Genomic DNA, 24,607 nt, shown 5'->3' on the forward strand with positions numbered 1-24,607 from the left:
TAGCAGCTGATAGATCCGTGGGGAAATCCAAGATAGAAATAACGACTTACACATAGGAGCATCGACAACGCCGAAAGCCAAGAAGTGTTGCCGCAAATGCTTCTCATAATCCTCCCAGTCTTCAGCGGCCTCGTCTTAAGGAGGGAACGGAGGCGGAGAAGAGGAAGACAGACGATGAGTTAGCGACGTCGACAACGCCTGAATAGCAGCCGTCAGTTGTGTTTGTTGTGCCTGAATAGCAGCTGTCAGCTGTGTTTGTTGTTCAATGAGCGCTTGCAGAAGGTGTTCCATGTCGGCCCCAACACGAACACACAATTCCACAACGCAGGAAAAAAAAAATCCCATCCTCGTCGCCAAAAAGTGTTATAACCTTTAATTACTAATAAATTGTGTGGATACACAAAAGTACAAACAATAGCGGGTTACATGCTATTAACTCCGTATCTGTCATCCGACTGCCGTGCCGTGACATGCGGCCGGCGCCGTTCATAGCCAGGTGGTGCTCCCGCGCTCGGCCGAGCTGCGGAGCGCCTCTATCGCCGTGTTCGCGTACTGACGTAGCGGCACTTTTAAATCTCGTGGCACTGTCACAACATACATGACCATACAACAATAGAAAAGAAACATTATTACTTAAGACACCAAAAACTCAAACTGACAATGATTGCTCTAGGTGCAGCAGGGAAAAGGTTTTTTAGTAAGCTATCTAGATCTATTGAGAAAATAAAAGGAACTAAAATATTTAATAATTACTTAAAATATATCTCAGAGAGAAATGTGTATACAGTAGAGTGACTATTTAAAATCTAACTAAATTTCGGGTGTTACATTATAACAGGAGATATATATATATATATATATATATATATATATATATATATATATATATATATATATATATATATATATATATATATATATATACAAAGATGATGAGACTTACCAAACAAAAGCGCTGGCACGTCGATAGACACACAAACATACACACAAAATTCAAGCTTTCGCAACAAACTGTTGCCTCATCAGGAAAGAGGGAAGGAGAGGGAAAGACGAAAGGATGTGGGTTTTAAGGGAGAGGGTAAGGAGTCATTCCAATCCCGGGAGCGGAAAGACTTACCTTAGGGGGGAAAAAGGACGGGTATACACTCGCACACACACACACACACACATATCCATCCACACATATACAGACACAAGCAGACATATTTAAAGACAAAGAGTTTGGGCAGAGATGTCAGTCGAGGCAATGATGTTGTTGAATGACAGGTGAGGTATGAGTGGCAGCAACTTGAAATTAGCGGAGATTGAGGCCTGGTGGATAATGGGAAGAGAGGATATATTGAAGAGCAAGTTTCCATCTCCGGAGTTCGGATAGGTTGGTGTTAGTGGGAAGTATCCAGATAGCCCGGACGGTGTAACACTGTGCCAAGACAAAGAGTTTAAATATGTCTGCTTGTGTCTGTATATGTGTGGATGGATATGTATGTGTGTGCGAGTGTATACCCGTCCTTTTTTCCCCCTAAGGTAAGTCTTTCCGCTCCCGGGATTGGAATGACTCCTTACCCTCTCCCTTAAAACCCACATCCTTTCGTCTTTCCCTCTCCTTGCCTCTTTCCTGATGAGGCAACAGTTTGTTGCGAAAGCTTGAATTTTGTGTGTATGTTTGTGTTTGTTTGTGTGTCTGTCGACCTGCCAGCACTTTCATTTGGTAAGTCACTACATCTTTGTATATACATTCACTGAAATTAAGCCTTGTTGTAATATAAAATGGTTAATGCAAGCTGTCTGCTTATAAAACAGTGTGACACATCCAACAGTCTCAGCTGAAAACTGTCAGCTAGAGTCCCAGGAAAAGAATATATAAATAAGCAAGAGTTTTGCAAGTGACATAACAGTAGGCTTCTTTGATACTCGTTGATACTGTTCAGTGAGGTTTCTAGATGTGAATTGCTGTCCTTGGTTTATTTCTCTATTTGCCATCTCCGATACATGAATTTTTTCAGTTGCATTTTGAAATATTGTGTACTGAGAAGTCATCTTTCAATGCCTACTGTATCAGTCTTTAATGTTCAGGATTGGTTAGTGGAAGAATAACAGTCTGCTGCATCCACAGTAAATTATCATTAACTGTAATGTGAAATACTTATGCATATCACTGAATGAAATTGTTTAACAGCAATAGCGAGACCACGGCTGAGCTCGGTGTCAGGGGGTCCATTGCCTTCTCCACGCCTCATATCCACTACAATTCATGTTGATATCAGCAATCTACATAATCGGTACAGCCTAATGTTGATGCAGTTTGCACAGTTCCTTGACCATGATCTTACATTCACTCCAGTTCACAGAGGTATGTAACTTTGTTAAAAGAATTTATAGTCTAGATAATGATAAAATCAATCAATGGCTTCTCCTTGCACAATCAATAAAGTTTTGCATGTTTATAGTAAAGATGTATGTGCCTCAGGCCATGATTTTCATCTGTGCAATGTGACAAGTATCCATGGTTCATTTTACCTAAATAATAGTTATAGAAAACAGCATGTCTTGAGTGATTACCTATACTGCTTTTAAAAGTATTACAGAATAATACTAGAAACTGAGAAAACTGATGAACCTATTCAGGAAGTGAGGAGATGAATCAGACATGAATCAAATCTTCACATTAAAATTGAACAAAGCTCCAAGCCTCTATGGAATCCCTGTCAGATTCTATACTGAATTTGCAACTGAGTTAGCCTCTCTTCTAATCTATTGTAGATCTCTTGAGCAAAAGCTGTATCCAGTTCTTGGAAAAAGGCACAGGTCACACTCATCCACAAGAAGGGTAGTAGAAGTGATCCACAAAATTACTGTCCAATATCCTTGAAATGGATTTGTTGTAGAATCTTAGAACTTATTCTGAGCTCAGAATAGTGAGATATCTTGACCAGAATAACCTCCTCAATCCCAATCAGAAGTGGATTTCAAAAACATCAATCATATGAAACCCAACTCACGCTTTTCTCACATGGTATACTGAAAGCTTGGGTCAAGGCAACCTGATAGACGCAGTATTTATTGATTTCTGAAAAGCATTTGACTCAGTACCACACCTAGGCTTATTGACAAGAGTATGATCATATGGGGTATCAAGTGAAGTATGTGACTGGCTTGAGGACTTTTTGATAGGAAGGACACAGCATGTTAACTTGGAAGGAGAGTCAGTGTCAGATGTAGAAGTAGCTTTGTGTGTGCCCCAGGGAAGTGTGTTGGGACCCTTGCTGTTCATATTGTATATTAATGACCTTGCAGACAATATTAATAGTAAAATCAAGCTTTTTGCAAATGATGCAGTTATCTATAGTGAGGTACTATCTGAAAGAAGCTGCATAAATATTCAGTCAGATCTTGAAAAGATTTCAATGTGGTGAGGAGATTGGAAACTTGCTCTAAATGTAAATGTTTGAAAAAAAAAAAAGAAGAGTAGTGTCCTATGACTATAAATCAATGAGTCACTGTTGGAATTGGCAACTCATAGGAATACTTAGTAGGGGCGTTAAATGGAATGATCAGATAGGTTCAGTCATGGGTAAAGCAGGTGGTAGACATCAGGTTATTGGTAGAGTACTGGGGAAATGCAATTAGTCTACAAAGGAGATTGCATACAAATCACTCATGTGACCAGGTCTAGAATATTGCTCAAATGTGTGGGACCCATAATGGATAGGACTAACAGGGTGTACTGAACACGTACAGAGAAGGGCAGCATGAATGGTCACAGGTTTGCATAATTCATGGGAGAGAGCCACAGAGATACTGAAGGAACTGAAATGTAAGACTCTTCAAGATAGATGTAAACTATCTCAAGAAAGTCTACTAACAAAATTCCAAGATCTGGCTTTAAATGATGACTCTAGGAATATACTACAACCCCCTACGTATCGCTCCATTAGGGATCTTGAGAATAATTGCTGCATCCACAGAGGCATTCGATCAGTCATTCTTCCCACACTCCATATGTGAATTGAACAGGAAGAAACCCTAATAACTGGTACAATGGGATGTGCCCTGTGCCATGCACCTCATGATATTTGCAGAGTATAGATGTAGATGTAGATTTAATTAAATACTGACGGTCAGATAATTGGCCAACATTTCTGTGAATAAATGGTTGACTACCATCATGGGACTAATACCTCTAATATACAATAACTGCAGAAGACAGCCCAAGCTAATCAGTGCAGTTGTGTAAGAGTGACATACAATTACTGCTGTTTTATATATGGTTCGTGTTGCGTAGTAAGCTATATATACTCTTAACATTGCTACTATTTAAACAGAGTAAACGGAAATAGAAGAAAAATCACTGTGCTTTGTTCCTGATTTAGTGACTGTAATTTGTTTCTGCAACTGTTAACATCATTCACATGACTAGTTTCACAAGTTCTAAATTTTTTACATTTGTTGAAGTTCTGTAAAACATAGAGAATATGTGTATGTGTTCATAAGTATGTTTCTGTGAGTTGCAGTACTTTTGTCGACAAATAAACTCTAATTTTAGAAATATCAACAGTTTTATAGCTTCGTAGTTGATAATATACTGAATAATTTTCACTAAAATGAAATTTCAGTTAAGTGTAGATAAAAAAAGACAGTCACAAAATATCAGCAAAGAAAGGCGCACTGTTAGTACAAGGTTGGTGCCTTTTGGAACTAGTCTTCACACAGCACTGGAAAAAAATATGCTTACCAGTAAACAATAAAATCATACAAATACTCTTTCTCTCCAACAGGCATTATTTCCATTCAAAGGTGGGTACATATAGTCATAAAAGCCAGTAGCTTTCAGATGTAGGAACTCCTTCATTTGAAAGAGGGGAAGGAATTGTTAGAAGAAACAGAAGTAAACTGAAATTAATTAGGAGCTACACAGGAACCCAAGTTAAAGGAGACAGAGTTTCCCAAATCTTTAGGCTGAAAATTATACTCACATTAGAAGATCCTAAGCTGAGTCTTTTGAGATAAGGAAACAGTGGTTGAAAATCAAAATTTCAGGCAGTACAACACTGCAATTGCACAAATACAATTACTAGGCCCTAATCTGCTGCCATCCCATTTGAATGGTACGTGTTACCAGGCGTTCACCCAAGGTGCTGTCACAGTTTTTGGAAAAAATGCCACTAGTTGTCTGTTGCAAGATTTTGTTTCAGCACAACAGTGCAGCATCACACCATACTATTAAAACCCCTGAGTGCCCGCAGAACAGATACCCTCATCACTGCATTGGAAGAAAGTGCTGTGGCCAATGCGATAGCAGGATCTCATTCCTATGGATTTTTTTTCTCTTTGGTTACATGAAGTATGAAAACCTAATTGGAGAGGAACTGTTTGGTAGGGTCCTAGCTACCTGTCTCCCTGTTCAACAGTCAAGAGAGTTATTTTAGATATCACACCCAAATTTATGCACCACTGTAATGCATGCATTGAAACTGGCATTCATTATTTTTATCAGTTACTGTAAGCAAAGCGTATTGCTACAAAGTGTAAGTTACTTTTGTAAACAAGGAACTAAATATTTGTTCCTGGTCATCAGTTCCTCATTTCAAAATACTACATTTAGAATCCTTTTCTATCATAATAATTTGGATCCAAAAGGTGTGGGACATCCTGCTGAATATAGTCAGAATGTTACAACTGCCACATACAAAGTTTATAATCCTTTAAAAATAATAAGATGTGCCTTTAAGGTACTCTATTATATAAGGGGCATTCAAATGAAACCTGGTCACTAGTGAAAATTAATGGTAACAATTTTATTAACTCAAAAATGTAGTTATACACAGTACACATAATCAAAAATAGTAACTGAAACTGTTGGCACATTTATCCAATTGTGACACTAGCCGGTCAATTCCATCCTTGAAGAAGCTAGTAGGGTGCTGTCAGATCCAGACCTGGACCCAGTCACACACTTCGTCATCCATTGTGAATCGATGTCCATGAATAGCTTGTTTTAGAGGTCCAGACACATGAAAGTCAATGGTGAAAGGTCAGGACCGTAGGGTGGATGTTCCAGCATTTCCCACTGAAACTGCTGCAATGTCGTTTTCACTGCATTGGCCATGCGTGGGCGGGCATTACTATGCAGGAGGATAATGCCATTGGATAACGTGCCTTGGCGTTTCAACTTGATGGGTCATCTAAGGTTCTGTAAAGTGGCTTGATAACGCTGGGCATTGATGGTGGTTCCCCGTTCCAGAAACTTGACAACCAGTGGGCCCTTGTGGTCAAAAGAGAAAGACATCATGACCTTACCAGGTATGCACAGCCTTTGATTTCTTTGGAGGTGGTGAAGTCACATGTTTCCACTGCTTGCTCTGATGCTTGCTTTCCAGTTCAAAATGGTGACACCATGTTTCATACCTGACAATAGGTGGCAGAAAGCCATATTCCTCCTCATGATAATGTTGCCAGTGACTCAAAGACAGTGCCATTCGAGTATTGCACTGTTTGGCAGTCAGTTGGTGGGGAACCCACTGCACACAGATGTTACAAAAGTTCAAGTGGTGATACATTATGGTGGGACGGTGCCCACATTAATACCCAGTAACCGATGGATCTCGTCCATGGTGATTCTGCAGTTGAACAAGACTAAAGCATTCACTTCGCAACCATTTCTGGTGTGATGGATGAGCCTGTCCAGGACGAGCATCATCTTCCAGCGACTCGCACCCCCAAGGAATTGTTTGCACCATTCCACAACACATGGACGACTCAGGCTGTACTCACAGTACACAGCCTTCATACATCAATACATTTCATGGCCTCCAACTCCCTCCGCTGCCAAAAATTGAATCACTCCTCATTGTTCCTGCTTACTCGCCTGCATGTTTGGTAGTGGATGATAACTCCTCTTCGGCATGAAACCACACTGGTGCTATGCAACATCAAGCTGTGTGCACGCGTCAGTCTTTCTACCAATAGATGGTGCCACCATACCCACAGTTACATGGTGCCACCGTACGTGTAAGGCAAAGGTAGATACACTGATTAGGTTTCATTTGAATGAACCTCATATGTTATAAGTTTTCATTGTTCAATGCTGACATGTTTCCATACCAGACTGTTAGTATTTTTTGGTGTATTTATTTCAGTTCTGTATCATGTAGTTGTTTCACTTTGGACAAAATGTAATTTTAAGGCAGTGGTAATGCCATAAAATAAAGAAAAGTGTTCTATTATTGATGAAACAGCGAAGTTAGATGTAGCTTAGAAGTTCTCTTTCAATATGTATGTTGGGTTGACTTGCTTTGAAAATCTTGTTTCATGATTTGCACTTACATAGAGTAATACATCCCATGCCACCATCAGGCGTGAATGCAGATGTCAGATAGCTGGCATATAATCCTTTGCCATTATCATAAAGTAAAAAGAAAAAAGTGGGTGCAGTTGTGAAAGTTAACATTTGAAATTTGTTTATTATCTCTTGGACTTCCTTTAATATTACTGTCATTTCTCTGCAGGGTTCTTCACTTCAATTCCTGATTGCCGTTCATGCAATTCACCAAATACAGTGCATCCTGAGTGCATGCCTATTCCAATCCCCAGGCATGACCATTTCTATCCACAAGTGAACCAGACGACTGGAGAACCAGTGTGCTTGCCATTCATGCGCTCTTTACCTGGACAACAGCACCTTGGTAAATATATGTGTTTGGTTATTGCTGTTGTTGGTGGTTTGTGTGTGTGTGTGTGTGTGTGTGTGTGTGTGTGTGTGTGTGTGTGTGCTTTAGACAACAGCAAAAGACTTGCCTTTTATGTTTGCGGTGTAGTGAAAGTGTTCCAATTGTATATTGTTATTATACCTTGATTGTACTATTTATCACATTCCGAAATTTAGGTGTATGTGTAATGGTTTTTCCCTTGTCAGTGTGTTAATGTTATGTACTTATTTCTGTTACCATTGATAGGACCAAGAGACCAGATTAATCAGAACTCAGCATTCTTGGATGCCTCTCAAATTTATGGAGAACACACATGCTTGGCAAGACAACTAAGATCTTTTGGTGGACGTTTGAATGTGACACAACATCCAGTGCAAGGAAAGGATCTTCTCCCTAATTCACCTGTACATCCGGAGTGCAAGGCTCCTTCTGGATACTGTTTCATAGCAGGTACATTTTGTCAGGAAAATATTTTCAGAGTTTTGGGTACTGTAAATGGAAGGAGAAGTTTGCTCACTTCCAGCAAGGTATGTTTCAGAAAAGATCTCCAGGTATAACATTTCCTAAAACAAAGGGAAGTCCAGGATGGAATAACAACAATCTTGACAGTCCCCTTCCCTGCCAGCACACCAGCATATGTACACCTTCCATTCTGCCACCAGACCTGCAGTCATTTCCCCTTCTCTATGTCTCTCCCCTCCCCTTCCTCCCGCCCCCCTACCCCTACCCCTCCACCTCCACCCTCGGCACAGCCTCCTGACACTGCCTCCAGCAGGGGATCCTGTCCCCACCGCGTCACCCTTCTATCCCACCCACACTTTGCCCCATGCCAGCTCCTCACGGCTGCCACCCAGATTGCTACACACATCAGACGAAAGTGCAATCTGCTCTCAGGTGCCAGGGGCTAGAGACAGTAGCCATGTATGTGTGAGTTGTGCTTGTCTGAATGTGTGTGTGTGTGTGTGTGTGTGTGTGTGTGTGTGTGTGTGTGTCTGTCTGTGTGTGTGTGTGTGTGTGTGTGTGTTTTCTATTTCATACAAAGGACTTTTTGTACAAAAGATAGAATGTTTGGCATCATTTTCATTGTGCCTGTCTGCAACTCAGTGCTTTCATTATTTCATTTCCTGCCAATATGAAGGGGAGAAGAATATGATTGCTATATTGTTTTTAAAAGTTATTGACAAATGAAAAAGAGGAGGTTGCATTAGTTTCTGCAACAATTACCTATGGAATTGCCTAGCACTAAAAGTGAATATCTACAAAAGTTTCTAATTTTGCTTATCTGTTGAGTTTTATGAAAACTAGAGATTTTGGCTAACCAACACATAATTAACAATTTAACATATGTAATAAAAATTAATCCATTCATATATAATAAAAATTATCCTATTCCACCTTGGCATGGTGGTACAGTGACCTCCTGTTTCTACTATTTAAAAAACAGTCTCAGGTTGCAAAATGTTCTTTATTAACTTAAGTCCTTAACTTACATTAATAAAGAACATTTTGCAACCAGAATTGCTTTATAAATAGTACAGAAGTAAAACTCAATAAATGAAAGGAAAATGATAATATCAGAGGAAGCAACATTAATTGGTTAAATTACATAACTATAATTCACAGGAAATTATTAATTCTGATAACTGTCAAGAATTGTGAAATAATATGAAGTAATTCTGCACATCATGTGATGACTGGCAGCTCACCCTTACCTACCTTATCCTTTACCTAAATATTGCCTTTGCTAATCACTACTGCCACTACTTAAAATCCTCGAACTTTCAACCTCTGGGTCTACAAGCAAACTCAGTGTAATTTTCCTTGAATTCAGCTGCAAATTTTAGAAACACCTCGCATTACCATGTTAAGGTATCCACTCTGTTGGTATAAAACTTCAAAAGTGATGTCCCTCGCCTGATCTCCAGCGACCACCATCCTGTCATTCAGAACTCTGTCCCTGACAAACCAACCCCCCTCCTCTCCACCCTCTGTAGCCTGCAAACCCAGCTTTGGCTCCCCCATTAAAGTCCCTCTTCTGGCACATCTACTACCAAAATTCACCCTTAACCAGAAACATATTATAACAGCTCACAATCCTGGGAAACATTTATTGCTAAATCCATCATCCAGAACACCCTTTAATCCAGAGACGTACATTTTTTTGAAAGGCTTAACCTTCTAGATCTACATCCATCCTCTACAAACTGCTGTGAAGTGCATGACAGAGGTTATGTCCCATTGTACTACTTATTAGGTTTCTTCCCGTTCCATTCATGTACTGAGCACAGGATGTATGATAGTGTATATGCCTCTGCTGTACATAATCTTCATGTCTGTGTTCCGTTTCTTCAGCATCTCTGTGATACTCTGCAAAGGTCAAATAAACCTGTGATCATTCATACTACCCCCCTCTGTGTATGTTCAATAACTCCTGGTAATTCTATTTGGTACAGGTCCCATTTGGTAAAGGTTCCATATACTTGAGCAATATTATCCAACGTGTCACACAAGTGGTTTGTAAGCAATCTCCTTTGTAGGCTGATATAATTTTCCAAGTATTCTATCTAGAAACTAAAGTCTACCACCTGCTTTACACACCTTCAGTCTCATATCCACAGCCAATCACTCTGCACCAGTCAAAGATATCTTATTCACTCATAACCTGAACAGGAAATAGCACTTCACTACCCAGTCATAGTCCACAACCATTGGAACAACTATTTAACCCATGTACTACAGTTCCTGCCCATCTCATTCAGAGCCCCAACAGTCACATTCAGCCCTGGTAGATGAGCATTTTAAACTCATCATACAGAGCCTCTCCTGCTACATAAGACAACAACTCATACTGGAACATTTCAAATCCAATCCCTCACCTCTCTCTCTTGGGACCCTGCTTGTCATTACTGATGCAGCCTTTCTTTAGACCATTGTCTCATATACACATGGCCTCTAAATTCTAAAACACTGCCTCTCCCGTGCCCATGTGAAGCACTCTGAAAAAACCTTCTTTATTGTCACTCAATCCAACTTTATTGTTAGATCTAAACCTCAGACTATTCAAAACCAAAAAGTATGCAACAATACCTGCACTTCAGCAGTTGCTACACCTTCCACTTCAAACTATCATATCACTAAAACCTAGGCAGCCATAGTGAACATACCTATTCCAACACTGAATTCGTCAACACCTACACCAACAGCCTCTCACAGGCTTTCCTCTTCCATTACTACTACACATGAAGGTTGGAACTTTAATAGTGGCAACTATTTATTTACAGCTCATACAAAATGGATACGCATTTCAAAGTTTTACTGACCTTCAAAGTAGTCACCAGCATTGTATGTAACCCGTTGCCAGCAATGTGGAAGTCGTAGGATACTCTTAGCAGTTCCAGTTGTGTTGACAGTTCGAGTGGCGTGATCTATTGCCCGACAAATTTGTAGCCCTTCTGAAGCAAATGCTGTGAAGAGTTTCCTTCATTTTAGAAATCGAGATGAACTCACAAGGGCTTAAGTCATGGGAGTGCAGTAGGTGGTATAACACTTAGCAGCCCCATCAGTCAAACAAATCAGTAATAGCTTGCACTGTACATGCTTGAACATTGTCCTGCAAAATTATGTTCAGGTCCTGCAGAAAGTGTCATCACTTTTGTCTCTAAGCTGGTCATAGGTTGTGTTCCAAACATGAACAGCATAGGAACAGAAGTGATGACACTTTCTGCAGGACCTGAACATCATTTTGCAGGACAATGCTCAAGCATGTACAGTGCAAGCTATTACTGATGTGTTTGACTGATGGGGCTGCTAAGTGCTATACCACCTACTGCACCCCCCTGACTGAAGTCCTTTTAAGTTCATCTCGATTTCTAAACTGAAGGAAACATTTCACGGCATTCGCTTCAGAATTGCTACAAATTCCTCGGGCAGAGACCGCGCTGCTCAAACTGTCAACACAACTGGCACTGCTAAGAGTATCCTACAACTTCCACATCACTTGCAGTGGGTTACATACAATGCTGGTGACTACTTTGAAGATCAGTAAAACTTTGAAACACATATCTATTTTGTATGAACTGTAAATAAATAGTTGCCACTATTAAAGTTCCAACCCTTGTAGATTTTATCCACAAACAAATCTGTTCAGTTGTCATTTCTGACTCCCACAAATACAACTTGGAACTTCCAAAAGGCTCAAAAGCATCCATTTTGTCACCCAGTACCACATAAGCCTCAAAATATTAGTCTGTCAGGGCTATGACTTTCTTAAGTCAGGCCCTGAAATAAGATTGATCCTCCCTGATATTCTTTTTACACTACTCACGATTGCCATCCTTCACCCTCTTAACATTGTAACATCCTTGTTGAACCCTGTGACACTCCCAGGCCTTTATTCTTACCCCAAGATTCCTACCACTGCAATCAGTCTCACTGTCAATCCTGCCCCAGAACACACCCACTACCATTAACTCTATCACAACCACTGTAACTCTTACACCATCAAAGGCAGAGCAAGGTTTGAAACCATCCACGTTATGCTGAGGTGACAGAAGTCATAGGATAGCGATATGCACATATACAGATGACAGTACTATCGCATACACAAGGTATAAAAGGGCAGTGCATTGGCAGAGCTGATTATCGCCACACGACGAGTATTAATGGACGTTGAACGCAGAATGGTAATTGGAGGTAGATGCATGGGACATTTCTTTTCATAAATCATCAGAGAAATCAATATTCCACAATCCATAGTGTCAGGAGTGTGCTGAGATACCAAATTTCAGGCATTACCTTTAACCATGGCCAATGCAGTGGCCAAAAAGCTTCACTTAACAATTTAGAGCAGTGGCGTTTGCAGAGAGTTGTCAGTGCTGACAGACAAGCAACACTGACTAAAATAACCACAGAAATCAATGTGGGACATATGACAAATGTATCATTAGGACAGGGCTGTGGATTTAATGGGCTATGACAGCAAATGAGCGACACGAGTGCCTTTGTAAACAGCACAAGGTTGCCTGCAGTGCTTTTCTTGGGCATTACTTTTGTCACCTCAGTATATATGCCAACTAACCTGTGTTCACTGCATGGCTTTTTGTAAAAGGGCCATTCCACATCAAATCAGCCAATTTTAGAAATGGCCCCCACCTGTCCATGTCCAATTTTGTGAAAACTTTTATCGTTGCTACAGACACATCTCAAAGAAAGTTGTGTAAATTTTTAGTTCAACACATGCTGCACTTTTGGCAACAGAGCCATCAGTTATTATTGTGAATAAATCATCGTGTTTGACAACTTGGGTTGGGTTGTTTTCGGGAAGGAGACCAGACAGCGAGGTCATCTGTCTCATCGGTTTAGGGAAGGATGGGGAAGGAAGTCGGCCATGCCCTTTGAAAGGAACCATCCCGGCATTTGCCTGGAGCGATTTAGGGAAATCACGGAAAACCTAAATCAGGATGGCCGGACACGGGATTGAACCATCGTCCTCCCGAATGCAAGTCCAGTACTTAACCACTGCGCCACCTTGCCTGGTCATGTTTGACAACTCTTTATAAGTTGATTACAGCAGTGAGAAATCTGCAGGTTGGTGTTTCTGCTCAACTTTTGTTGCTCAAGTTCAAATGTAACATGGACAAGGTCAATTAGGGAGCACAAATTGCCACACCTACACCACCCCAGTTTCAACCATTGGTTTCACCAGACTAAAACCTTTGTACGTCACAGTATTTGTTTGCTTTTTTCATGATAAATATTGACTTTCTTGCTTATTGAGTTACTGAAATATTTAGACCTAAACTGGAGGTCTTAAATTTAATCAACAAATTTGACAAGTTTTCAGGGCCAGATATCTCAAAATTGTGGTCAGTCAGGTTTTTTTCCTACCTAGTTCCATTAGAAAACACAGTTTTTTTGTCTCCTAGATGCTTATTTCACTTGTTGGTATCTTTTATTTCAGGTTAAATGTTTAGCTTCAAAAGTAAGCAATGTTGTTACAGTAAATATGTATTTTATGTAAATAGATGCATGAGAATCAATTTATTTTTAAGGCCTTGCAGTTGTCCATGGCAGTTTTGTTACTATCAATTTAGAAAAATTGGTAGGAGCTCTACTACTACCAATTTTAAAAAACTGATAACATCATCGCCAAGGAGCCACACCTGATATTTATGCAAGAACAGCAATGGCTTGGTCTCTTCGTGAAGGTTGCCAAATCTGAGTTGGATTACTTTGCTAGGTCCTCAGACCTGTTACAAGGTCAATCAGGTTCCCAAGACTAAGAGCATATCTGCCAGGTTCCCAAGCCTACTGTGAGTTTGTTATCAGGTTCCCAAGGTGGAGCTGCTCTTTACTATTGACTGGTCTTGAATGTTTCTTTAGCAATGGATGATGTTTGTCCAGGGAACTTGTACTGACACACCATAAATGTTTAGAGTGGAGTAGGAATGTTGGTGATAATATGCTTTTCCGAAACTCGGCAATAGTCTTGTCTATCAGGCCAATAAAATGGATGTGCAGGGCTCTCGGGATGCGGGTAGTGTATTAGCAGATCATTCTGTTCAACTGATATGTCATAGACATTCCCAATCCACAATTTGTCATAGATACAAGCTATGTAATGTCCAAGTTTGAGATTTTCCAAAGCAACTTGTCATAGAATGGTCAGTTTAAATATAAAAGATGCTTATCATTTGAAATGTGGCTGATATGAATTTGCTTTTCATCATTTGGCGCAAACTGGTGATTTATTCTTGTACTAGAAATAGTGTGACCATTTTTAAACCTTTCTTCTTCAGCCAGTGTTGCAATTTCAACTTTGGCCTTCTCAGTGAAGAAGAACTTGATTCCATGCAAATTTCATAAAAAATGTGAGCAAGTCAAATAGCATCAAAATTTAGTTTTTCTGAGGCCACTGAAGGCTTGCAAGTACTGAAAGTTGTTTTGCTGTTCCAACAATTCAATCACATGGTGATTTACCATGGCTTGTCCCAAAGGAGCTCAACTCAGCCTTGCATCCAAAATTATTTTCATGATTATGTAAGATGATGAAGTTCCTTAAATTGTTGTATTGGGCAGCAGGATTGTCAGTGGAATGATGAAAACAGTAGAGATCCCCAATCAGAAGCTCAGTATACCTTCTCAAGCAGACATGTACAGCAAAACTGTCATGCTGGAGGGAATCACTGATATGCAGTGTTCAAATTTTTTGTATCTGCAGCACCTCTGTAATAAACTATAAGTGGATGTAAAGGGGCTTGTCTGTTTTCCCAGTGGAAGGACTGCAGAGCATCTTGGACCACAAATGAATAGTTTTTTACAAAATCCATTAAAACAACAATTTCTCCCATCTTCAAATTGTCTTGGATCATTTTCAAATGATGGCTTTGATGCATCACAGTGTTGTGACGGCATGGAAGGTTCCATATTTTCCCTGTCAGTTCTGAAATAAAATCTTCAGTTGCCAGCTGTTTTGTGTCCAGTGTTTCTCTGTCAGTGTGGACCCACTGCTTAAATTCAATAATACCTTCAGGATCATTATTTTTGAAAGAATCCATTAAAAATAGTTCTAATGCTTCTTCCCCGGGGCACTTTTTGCAATGGTGGAGCAAGCAGTCTTTTGATTTTAAGTTTACTGACAGTTTTTTTGAGTAGACATTTGTAATCTTCTTGGGTTGGACTTCCATCTATCATAAGCTTAACATTCTGGTGTAATGTGAATACACAAACTGAATATGTTCTGAAGAACAGACAGGAACACACCAGTTTGGATATGATTCGCAGAACTTAGAAATTACAATTTCAGCTCCACTGTGGTCTTGATAAATGATGAATAGTTCTTTCAGGTTGCAAAGTAAGAGTTGTTTCTGCTTCTTGATCTCCTCTCCTTCAGTTATAATGGGAACACAATCTTTGAGCCCAGGACACATCCTGCTATACTCACCATCTTCATAAAATTGTGGAACTTTTGACTTTATTTGGTCTGAACTCTTTTTTTCCTTGATTTCTTTCAGGCAATTCAAGAATTCCCTTTTTAGCTTTGTGGCAATCTTCACCCTATTTACTGGCACATAAAATGTGGATGCTGTTTTTTTCCATTGTCCAACCTCTTGGTTGTAGTGTCAAAATTCATAGCTTTTTGATGCATGCAACTTTTCTTTCAGATCTATATCTCAAAATCAAGGTGCTTTTGCATAGATGGCTTGTACTGGTTTGCATTACTTCACCTAGATCAAAACCACCAGGATTTGCAATATTATTACTGATGGGAGCCTTGATATTCTGCTTTGCATACCCATATGAATCTCTGCTGCTAACTTTCTGAAACTTGACAGGAGAAGCACCAAGCTCTTATTTGTATATTGATGATTTTAGTTTAGCATTTTCTTCTGTTATGCATGCTGTACCAAGCTTCTTGCCTGGCTTCACACAATTCCTTGTCAATTCTTGAAGCGTCTTGACATTGGGGTCATTGATTGATCAAAGGCTATCCTTTATATTGTAGATCTCTGAAAAATGGTTGCAGCAAGATTTTTTTATATTCATACTGTGTTTAAAATAGGGCTTTGTGATTAAGCAAATTTTTGTGTCTTTAGCAAACTTTACTCCAGAGCAGCATGTAATCAGTTCCACTTCATCTTCTACAAATTCATTAATTGGCTTCAGTCAGTTTTGTCCTGAATAAAAATACTTTCAAATGACACTTTAAGTTGAATCATTGGTGAGTTCAACTGAAGGTGGGTCACGGGAGAATTTCTTCCATGCCAAGTTAAGTGTAGGATTCTCACTGTAATAGTAAACTTGCAAAGAGTTGTCAAACATGATGATTAATTCATGATAATATGCTCAGTGGCCAAATGACCTCCAGCTGATGGTCCTGGAGCCAAAGTGCAGCATGTCTTGAGTTAAAACTTAACAGGACTTCCTTTGAGATGTGCCTGCAGCTATGGTAAAACTGGACATGGAATTAGCCATTAGAATGACTGCCATTAAACTGGTTAAGTTTATAAATGGACACAGAAGACTTGGTTGCCTTGGGGACACTCAGTACCCAGTTTCTTAGCCTGTTCTACAGCTTAACTAAAGGTACTAGAGTCTTGCTTCATCTAACAGGCCATTTGAATCCTTCTATGCAGTCCTAGTTTTCCTGAACTCCCAAGATGGAAACTTTCTCTCCAGCTTCTCCTCACATTCTGCAACCTTCCAGTCCACACATCTGTTAATAACCAACCCTCATTTTTTCCATTGGTAGCATTTCATTTATTTCAGTTATTACTTCTTTTTCATCTTCATCTTTCATGTTCTCTTTTCTTTTGATTTTTTCCCATCTCCTTCTAGATATTAATTGCAGTGTTCATTCAAACACTCATCTCTCTTCCTTTTAATACATATTTACTTTTCACATTGTCTTATCGTCTCTGGACTGAAGCATTCACAGTGCTTACCAATGTATTTTGACCTCACACTCTCTCTGACACAGCCTCCTTCATATTGCGTCCTCACATCCAAGTTGGTCCCTCTCAACCTAGGGTCTCCTCCTTTCCGGTCTTCCCCAACCCATCCCTAATTTCTCACTGAGGAAGCAACTAACAATCCATTTCTCACAGAGGAAGGAATGAACAGTTCTAAAAGTAAAGAATAGTTGTTTCTACTTTTAAATGAGTCTATTTTACTTGGAATTTAGCCTCCTTAAGGTAAGTACTGGCTCACCATTCCATCTTCTTGTAATGTAGGCTACATATGTACAGATCGTCAACAACTCTGTTATGTCATTTGAGCAACATTACTTTAAAACCAAAGCCACAGTTTGCTGTTTTGTTATTTTTAGCCATATTTAGTAGTGTGAGTAACGATGACACAGCTCTCACTTGTTTAATTGGTTTTTAATGTTGTACTTATGAACAATATAAATGTTTCATTGCATTGACTCACAGCCACATAGTTGTAGTTTTTGTGAACCTGGAATGTGAAAGTTAGTGGAATGGATTGGTTACAGTAAGTGTGAAACCACTGAGAACTAAGGAGCTTTTTTCATGGGTTGATAAATGATCAATTTTTCAAAATTCAAATTTTTGTAGTTACAAATCAACCTTGTTGTCACACATGACTCGTTGAAATGTTTTGGTCAAAACCTGATATTTGCTATTGTATAGGGTGTTGAAGACTATGACTTTTTACAAAACTCAGTACTGTATTTGTTCTCAGCCCGTTAAAGCAAAAGTTGATAAATGCAAATTGTGGTTTGCTTCTGAGAGACATGAAGACGGCTTAACAATGTAGAATGTCATTGTTAATAATAATATGAGAGAGTTTTATAAATAAATAAGTAAACATAAACTGTAGGCAATCACTTGTCACCAGAACCAACAACAGTAATTAGTGGTTTACACAACAACATTAACTTCTGATTATTGCTCAGTTTGAACCATCATTGTCAGGAAGAAGTTTCCAGTAAAAGAGTAGGCTGCTAAGCTATAAAATGTAGGTTAATACAAGTGATTCAGAAAGTGGTACAAATATAACTGGGTGTTCAAGTGGCAGGAAGTCCAAGATGATTGAAAGCATCCAAGAAATCCAACAAGAAAAAGAAAATGTTTTCCTGTTCACATGGCCTACCATACATACAAGTGAACCCAAAATCCTTACGAAGAAAAGAATGCAGAGCAACTGATCTCACTTATAAGGATATCACTACTTTTTATAAGCATGTACATAGTTTAAACAAAACTAACTAGGATAAATTATTACTAAAATATGTGGTAATCGCCAAAACACAGGAACATCAAGAGAGAAGCAAAAAGGAAGAAAGCTGTTTTAATAAAATACAGCTTTAGGGGAAAAAAATGGCCAGACAGTACTTGTATGTGCTGTGCTGCAACATTTCAGGCAACATCAGGTACATCCAAGACAGACACTCCAATTTGGCCAATAAATTCCATATTATAGGGAAGTTACCAGCTGAAAACTGATGGGAAGACTGCAGTACTAGTAAAGATAAGAAAATTAGACAAGCTGTAAAGAGTGATATCAAAACATAGAGGTGTAGAGAGAGCCACTATTCAAGGAAAAAATCCAAAAGATAGTATTTACCATCTAAGCTGAATACAGTCAAAATGCAGAAAAATATCTGTAAAAAAAGGAAGTGCCAGGCCTTCCAACTTGTTTTCTAGCAAACTTTAAATTGTCATTTAAAATTCCATTTATAGATACATGTTCAATATGCAAGACTGGTCTCCTAAAATTAAGAAAGAACCAATATCTATATAAAAAGAACCAGTTAATATCAAACCACAGGTTGCAAAAAAAATTGTGCAAAAAAGTTCTTTGCAAATATCTTTAAAGTATATGTTGATATACAAGAGAATCAGCCAATACTAAAGCTCTCCATAGGTGAAATGTTCTATTCAAAACATGTTTGGCTGTACAATTTGTGCATTATGATTCATTTCCAAGCACAGATGAAACGATTGATTTTTATACTTGGCTCGAAACAGAAGGATTTGAAGGATGCAATCAAGTAGTCTTTGGTATATTGGGTTTTCTCAGGAATCTTGAGATCTCCCAAACAAAATGGTCCATATGAAATTCATTTATGCACTGACGCCTGTACCAGTCAAAATAAAAATACAGTAATGAGTGCACACTAATGGCCTTCATGGAAGAAAGCAGAAATTTTAATAAGCTGGCACATAATTCCCTTGTTTGTGGACACAGCTATATGCCTCTTGACAGTGTTTGATACAATGGAAAAAGGAAAATTTTCTTTTACCACCTGAATGCTGCAAAGTGCTGGAACAACATGGCATCAGCGATATATTAAATAAAGATTGGGAAGCAAAGGAGCTCAAGTTCAGTGCACTAAAAGCTCTACAGACTAAGATGACTTTCAAAATAACTAATCAGTGAGTGACGGCTTATGAAGAGTCTATGAATAGGGTATTGTTGGTAGTCTATGACACTTATAAAGGAGGTCCTGTATAGGTTAAGGTACAGAAATCTCCAAACTGCAGTCAGGAGCTGAAGCAAGCAGCCACCTTGGAAAAAGAGAACGTGGTCAACAAAGAAAAGAAAAAGGATTCTATAAAATTTATGCCTCATTTTAGTGTACCAGAAGGAGCAAAAGAAACATTGTTGAAAGTGATCAGTAGATTTCCAACTTAGTATTGTTGTAGCCAGTATTTTGTGTTGTGGTTCAGTAACATTTTTTACTATTTTGCAGTTCTGCATATCAAACATTTATGGAAAAGTATGCAAGTAAAGTGTTATATTGTAGTACATTATTGTATTTCTATGCAAAATGAACAATAAAGTAGCTTTCTTTATAAGTAATATTAAAGATAAAAAAGAAACAGAAAAAAATCACTTTCAGTGTATATATTAACAAAACTTTTAACTACAGTCTTTGCATTTATAGACTTGGGGGGGGGGGGGGGGGGGGCTAGGGTCCTTCTACTCTTATATAAACAATGAAAATTTAGGAATTGAAACACGTAATCAGAATTGTGCCTACACAAGCAGTTTAATATTAAATTATCTTCTTTATGTAATTACTGTTTTGGTATGACATTTAAATAATGTGTTCCCTCAAACATTTACTTTCTTTTTGCATTTATTGACTCTTGAGAAAATGCTCCTCAATTCTGACAATAAGTCTGCAGCATAGTCTTTAAGCTTTGTTTTGTTAATTAAATTTGTTATTTCATATTGCCCCTGTTACTTCATGTTCGTATCTTTATCATGTATTTCTGTTTCCAAAGCAGAAGAGCATCCCGTATTTGGTTGCTAGCTTGCCATGAGGTTTTTCTTCCTCAGTTTGATGCCAATTCAATGACTTGCTCATAATAATTTTATTTCTGCAGTCAGTCAGTCAGTATTCAGATGCCAACACAAAACTTTTAATATGCTGTTCCACCCTTTGCTATGAAAAGCTCTCAAGGTAGAAGAGAATCGTACTTCTAAGTGCGACACATACTCTACAAATGTCCCATATTCTGTTCTCATCAAGATGCCTTTTCTCTTTAAGTAAATGGGAGTGCTGTAGCTATGGGTATACAGACTCATACAGCTTCTCCGGTGTGAAGTCTGCAAAAGAAATTAAGTGAGTAATGTCATTGTTAATAAACAGAGGCCAGTCACTAAAACATTATCTGTCAAACTGTTATTTATCAACTTCATTATGAGATGCATATCATAATATAACTTTGAGAAATAATAAAAAATACTCTCCTGAAGGTGATGGACGTGCCAGCGAACAGCCAGCTTTAACAGCTATTCACACAATATTCATGAGAGAGCACAACAGCATAGCCAGGGCACTTTCTGCCGTGAATCCACATTGGGATGATGAACGTCTATACCAGCATGGCAGACGAATCCTCACAGCAGCTTTGCAGCACATAACCTACAATGAATTTCTTCCAAGACTGTTAGGATGGAGTGCTGTGAACCTATATGAACTAAAACTGCAGCCTCAGGGATTCTATAAAGGTGAGGTTTTCTATATATCTGTAGTGTATATTTAAAAGTAACTGACTGATTTCTCTAGTTCTTAATACTGACCGAAAGAGACACTTTTGATACAGAATAGTGATAGAGTAATGAATATAAATTTCTCTTAAATTACGGCACATTAATAGAGGAATGTAATATTGGTAATTTTCTGCTGAGTGTCTGTGTTTCTGTTTCTACACTTAATAGAGTGAGCCTAAAGTCTACTCTGTCTTCTTTGTAGCCATTTGTCTCTCAATCAGTCTGCATCTCCATTTTCTGTTGGCACTTGTTTAACTCTTCTGTCTTCTCCCAGTCTGGTGATTTGTTATTTCTGTTTCATACATCCTTGCTCAATTTCCAAAACTGTGACATGATCACATATTAAAAGCATAATTCCAAAAATATAGAACTTGTACTTCCATCAATGATCACAACATGTTCGGTCCTTAGACCTGTTTTATAACATGCCCTAATATAATAAAGCCATAGTGGCATCATAACAAAATCAGCATAGCATCATCACACATATTCAAAATATAGTGTTACTTGTCCATAGTGCCGAAGGAATCATACTGTCCAACATTTGTTTGTCCCATAAGCTTAATAGATGTCGATACTGTAAATCTATGAATATTCATTAATTATAAAATTGTACAGAATGCAGTAAATGAAGAGTACAATGGGTAAAGTTGGTAGTGTGCATGCCAAATGTATGAGTTATTACAGTGGTAAAATGCAAAAATTTTTAATCATGAATAAAACTAAATTTAAAATTGAGAAAAGGAAATGGTTAAGTGATAAGATATGATTCTGAGATGCTCTTGTGGTCATTGCAGATAAGAAATAACAACATACACAAGAACAAGCTTATGGAGCTAATAAAAAATATATAAAGTTGATATAATAAGTAGGAAAAGAAATGAAAAGGAAGAGAACAAAAGACTAAAGTAAGTAATGAGCAATATCTGTTGACATGGGCACCAGCATTCAGTGCAGGCAGGAAGTTGGAGGAACATAACTGCCAAAGGGTCTCACGTACGCTGCGAGTTGCTTTTCCGAGAAAAGTATAATAAAATAATACTTAATAAGATTATTTTGTTGATAAAATACATTAATAAACGGGGAAGGTTGATCAGATGTGAGAGTAAAATAAACAACGTAAGTAAATATATGATGCATGTAACAACAGGGCAAGATACATATACAAGAGGCATTCATTAATTAATGTAAAACATTATCAAATAAAGCAAAGTGAGCATTGGGTATAAAGTCAAGTTGCCCATTAAGCACTGATGCTAGATCCTGCATTTTGGCTTTATAAATTACAAGTTCTTCTAGTAAATTGGAAGGATGGCCTTTTTGTGCTGTGTGGAGGATACGCATACTATTTTCAATGCTCCAAATAGTATGGCCGGTTTCTGCTAAGTGTAACCCAGAGGCAGTTTTGTTACATGGGTGTAAATGCTCCTTAAACTTTACATTAAGAGAATGATGGGTTTGGCTGATATAATAGTTATCACAATTTTTTTCTCACCGTGTATGGCAAGAATAATTGGAGAATCAAATAACAACCAAAAAATTAATTGCACAATGACTGCAGTATCTAAATCTTATGTTCACTTCTTCATCTGTAAAAGTTTGGTTAAAAAAATTCAACTTTAATCACAGACACAAATCTGAAGGTGTATAAAGAGTCTTTCTTTATTAATGTTCACCATATTTTCTGTAGAGAAACAGTAACATCAGGACTAGTTTAAGAACAAGTAGGACCATCCCAGCCTGTTCTGTTAAAAGCTCCATGTTCAGATGACTGAGCTAGAATTGAGGAAATACCTTTGAGACAATAATATTGCACAATGTTCTGGAAAAATGTCAAGGGAGCAACAGTTTCCAATGATTGCACGTAACAGCTTCCTCGAATGAAAGACTACATTACATTTTTAATGGTCCTTTTGATCATTTGTTGTAAAAGGTATACAATATGATATTGTACAAGTCATTGTGATTTACAATACATGTTTTTAAATCATACAAGAATATTTACATCGATTTAGGCTTAATATTATCACAACTGAAAGTTCAGCTTCCATACATTATATTTAACCTTGGAAATAAATTTTTATCTTTCAAGATATTCATCTATACTATAGTAACATTTTTGCAATAAATATTTATGGTCAGCAGTTTTAAATTTTGTAGTGTCTTTTATTGTTTTAATGTTTGCAGGTAGCTTATTGTATAGTCTTGTTTCCTGTTCGCAGTGGTCCATTCTGTTTTAGTGTTGTGTGTGCATGTTGAACATGTATGTCCTGCTTTCTTCTTGTGTTATACAGGTGGATACTCTTGTTAGGTGACACAAGATTGTTGCTATTTTCTATGATTTTCCTTACAAATATGATTACTTGTAAAATGTACAGACATGGTAGTGGAAGATTATGTAGTTTCTTGAAAAAGGGCTAGCATGAGGTTCCTGATGCAGCATTTTCTATGGCTCTTTTGGCATATAAAACAACTTTTGCTAGCAGATGCTTTTCCGCAAAAGATTATGCTGTATCGCAGTAAGGATTCTGCCTGGGCGAAGTATATACCTTTTAGTGTCTCTTTTGATGTGCAATCAGAAAGAATTTTGATAGTATAGCAAATGGTATTTAATTTATTTCTAATGTATTTTGTATGTTGGACCCATCTTAGATCTTCTTGTATCCATATCCCAAGATATTTTGTAGAGCTTACATTTTCGAAGGTTCTAGTAAACAAGTCTTATGTCTGGTGCTAGTGGACATTTATTTTGCACTTTGTGTATATGCATTGTAACTGTTTTGTCTGTGTTTGTTACTAAGCTGTTTCCAGGAAACCGGTCTGTAATGTGGGTGGTACAATTTTTAATCTCTTGTAGTAATTTTTCTTTGGTCCTTCCTTTTATCATCACGTTTGTGTCATCTGCAAATTGTATGTAATTATGCATGGGCTAGTCGGTTCCAAGTCATTTACAAAGAGTAGAAACAGAACTGGTCCTAGAATGGAGCCTTGTGGTACACCATACTTGATGCTCTGCTTTTCTGAGCAATAGGACTTTCTCTTGTTCCCTTCTTGGATAGTAAGCTCAACTAATTGCTCTCTGTTTTGGATATATGATTTTATCCATTCCTAGGCCGGGCCCCTAATACCTACAGATTCAAGTTTCTGAAGCAAGATGTTGTGATTGATGACATCGAATGATTGTTATAATAACCAAATATGTCCATCAAAAATTTATGTCCAGCTGCAACTTTTCAATAAGTTTGTAATTAATTTCTGTTTAATGAAATCTGTCATACAGCTCATTACACAACTGGTACAACTACATCTGTAATAGTCGACTAACAGTGTTACTTGTATCGATATTTCTTCAATTCCATTACAAATTCCTGAGA

At 38.1% G+C, this 24,607-nt stretch overlaps 1 protein-coding gene across 1 annotated transcript in view; it reads left to right on the forward strand.

Moving 5' to 3' along the window:
• LOC124776325 overlaps positions 1-24,607 on the forward strand; it is a 413,854-nt gene that overhangs the window by 335,458 nt on the left and 53,789 nt on the right. The window contains exons 17-20 of the mRNA XM_047251263.1: positions 2,177-2,350; positions 7,506-7,682; positions 7,953-8,156; positions 20,937-21,191. Coding sequence (XP_047107219.1) covers positions 2,177-2,350; positions 7,506-7,682; positions 7,953-8,156; positions 20,937-21,191 — 810 coding nt within the window. The remainder of the gene's footprint in view (positions 1-2,176; positions 2,351-7,505; positions 7,683-7,952; positions 8,157-20,936; positions 21,192-24,607) is intronic.

Source organism: Schistocerca piceifrons, chromosome 2, assembly GCF_021461385.2.
Source record: "Schistocerca piceifrons isolate TAMUIC-IGC-003096 chromosome 2, iqSchPice1.1, whole genome shotgun sequence".
In the NCBI taxonomy this organism is placed as follows: Eukaryota; Metazoa; Arthropoda; class Insecta; order Orthoptera; family Acrididae; genus Schistocerca; species Schistocerca piceifrons.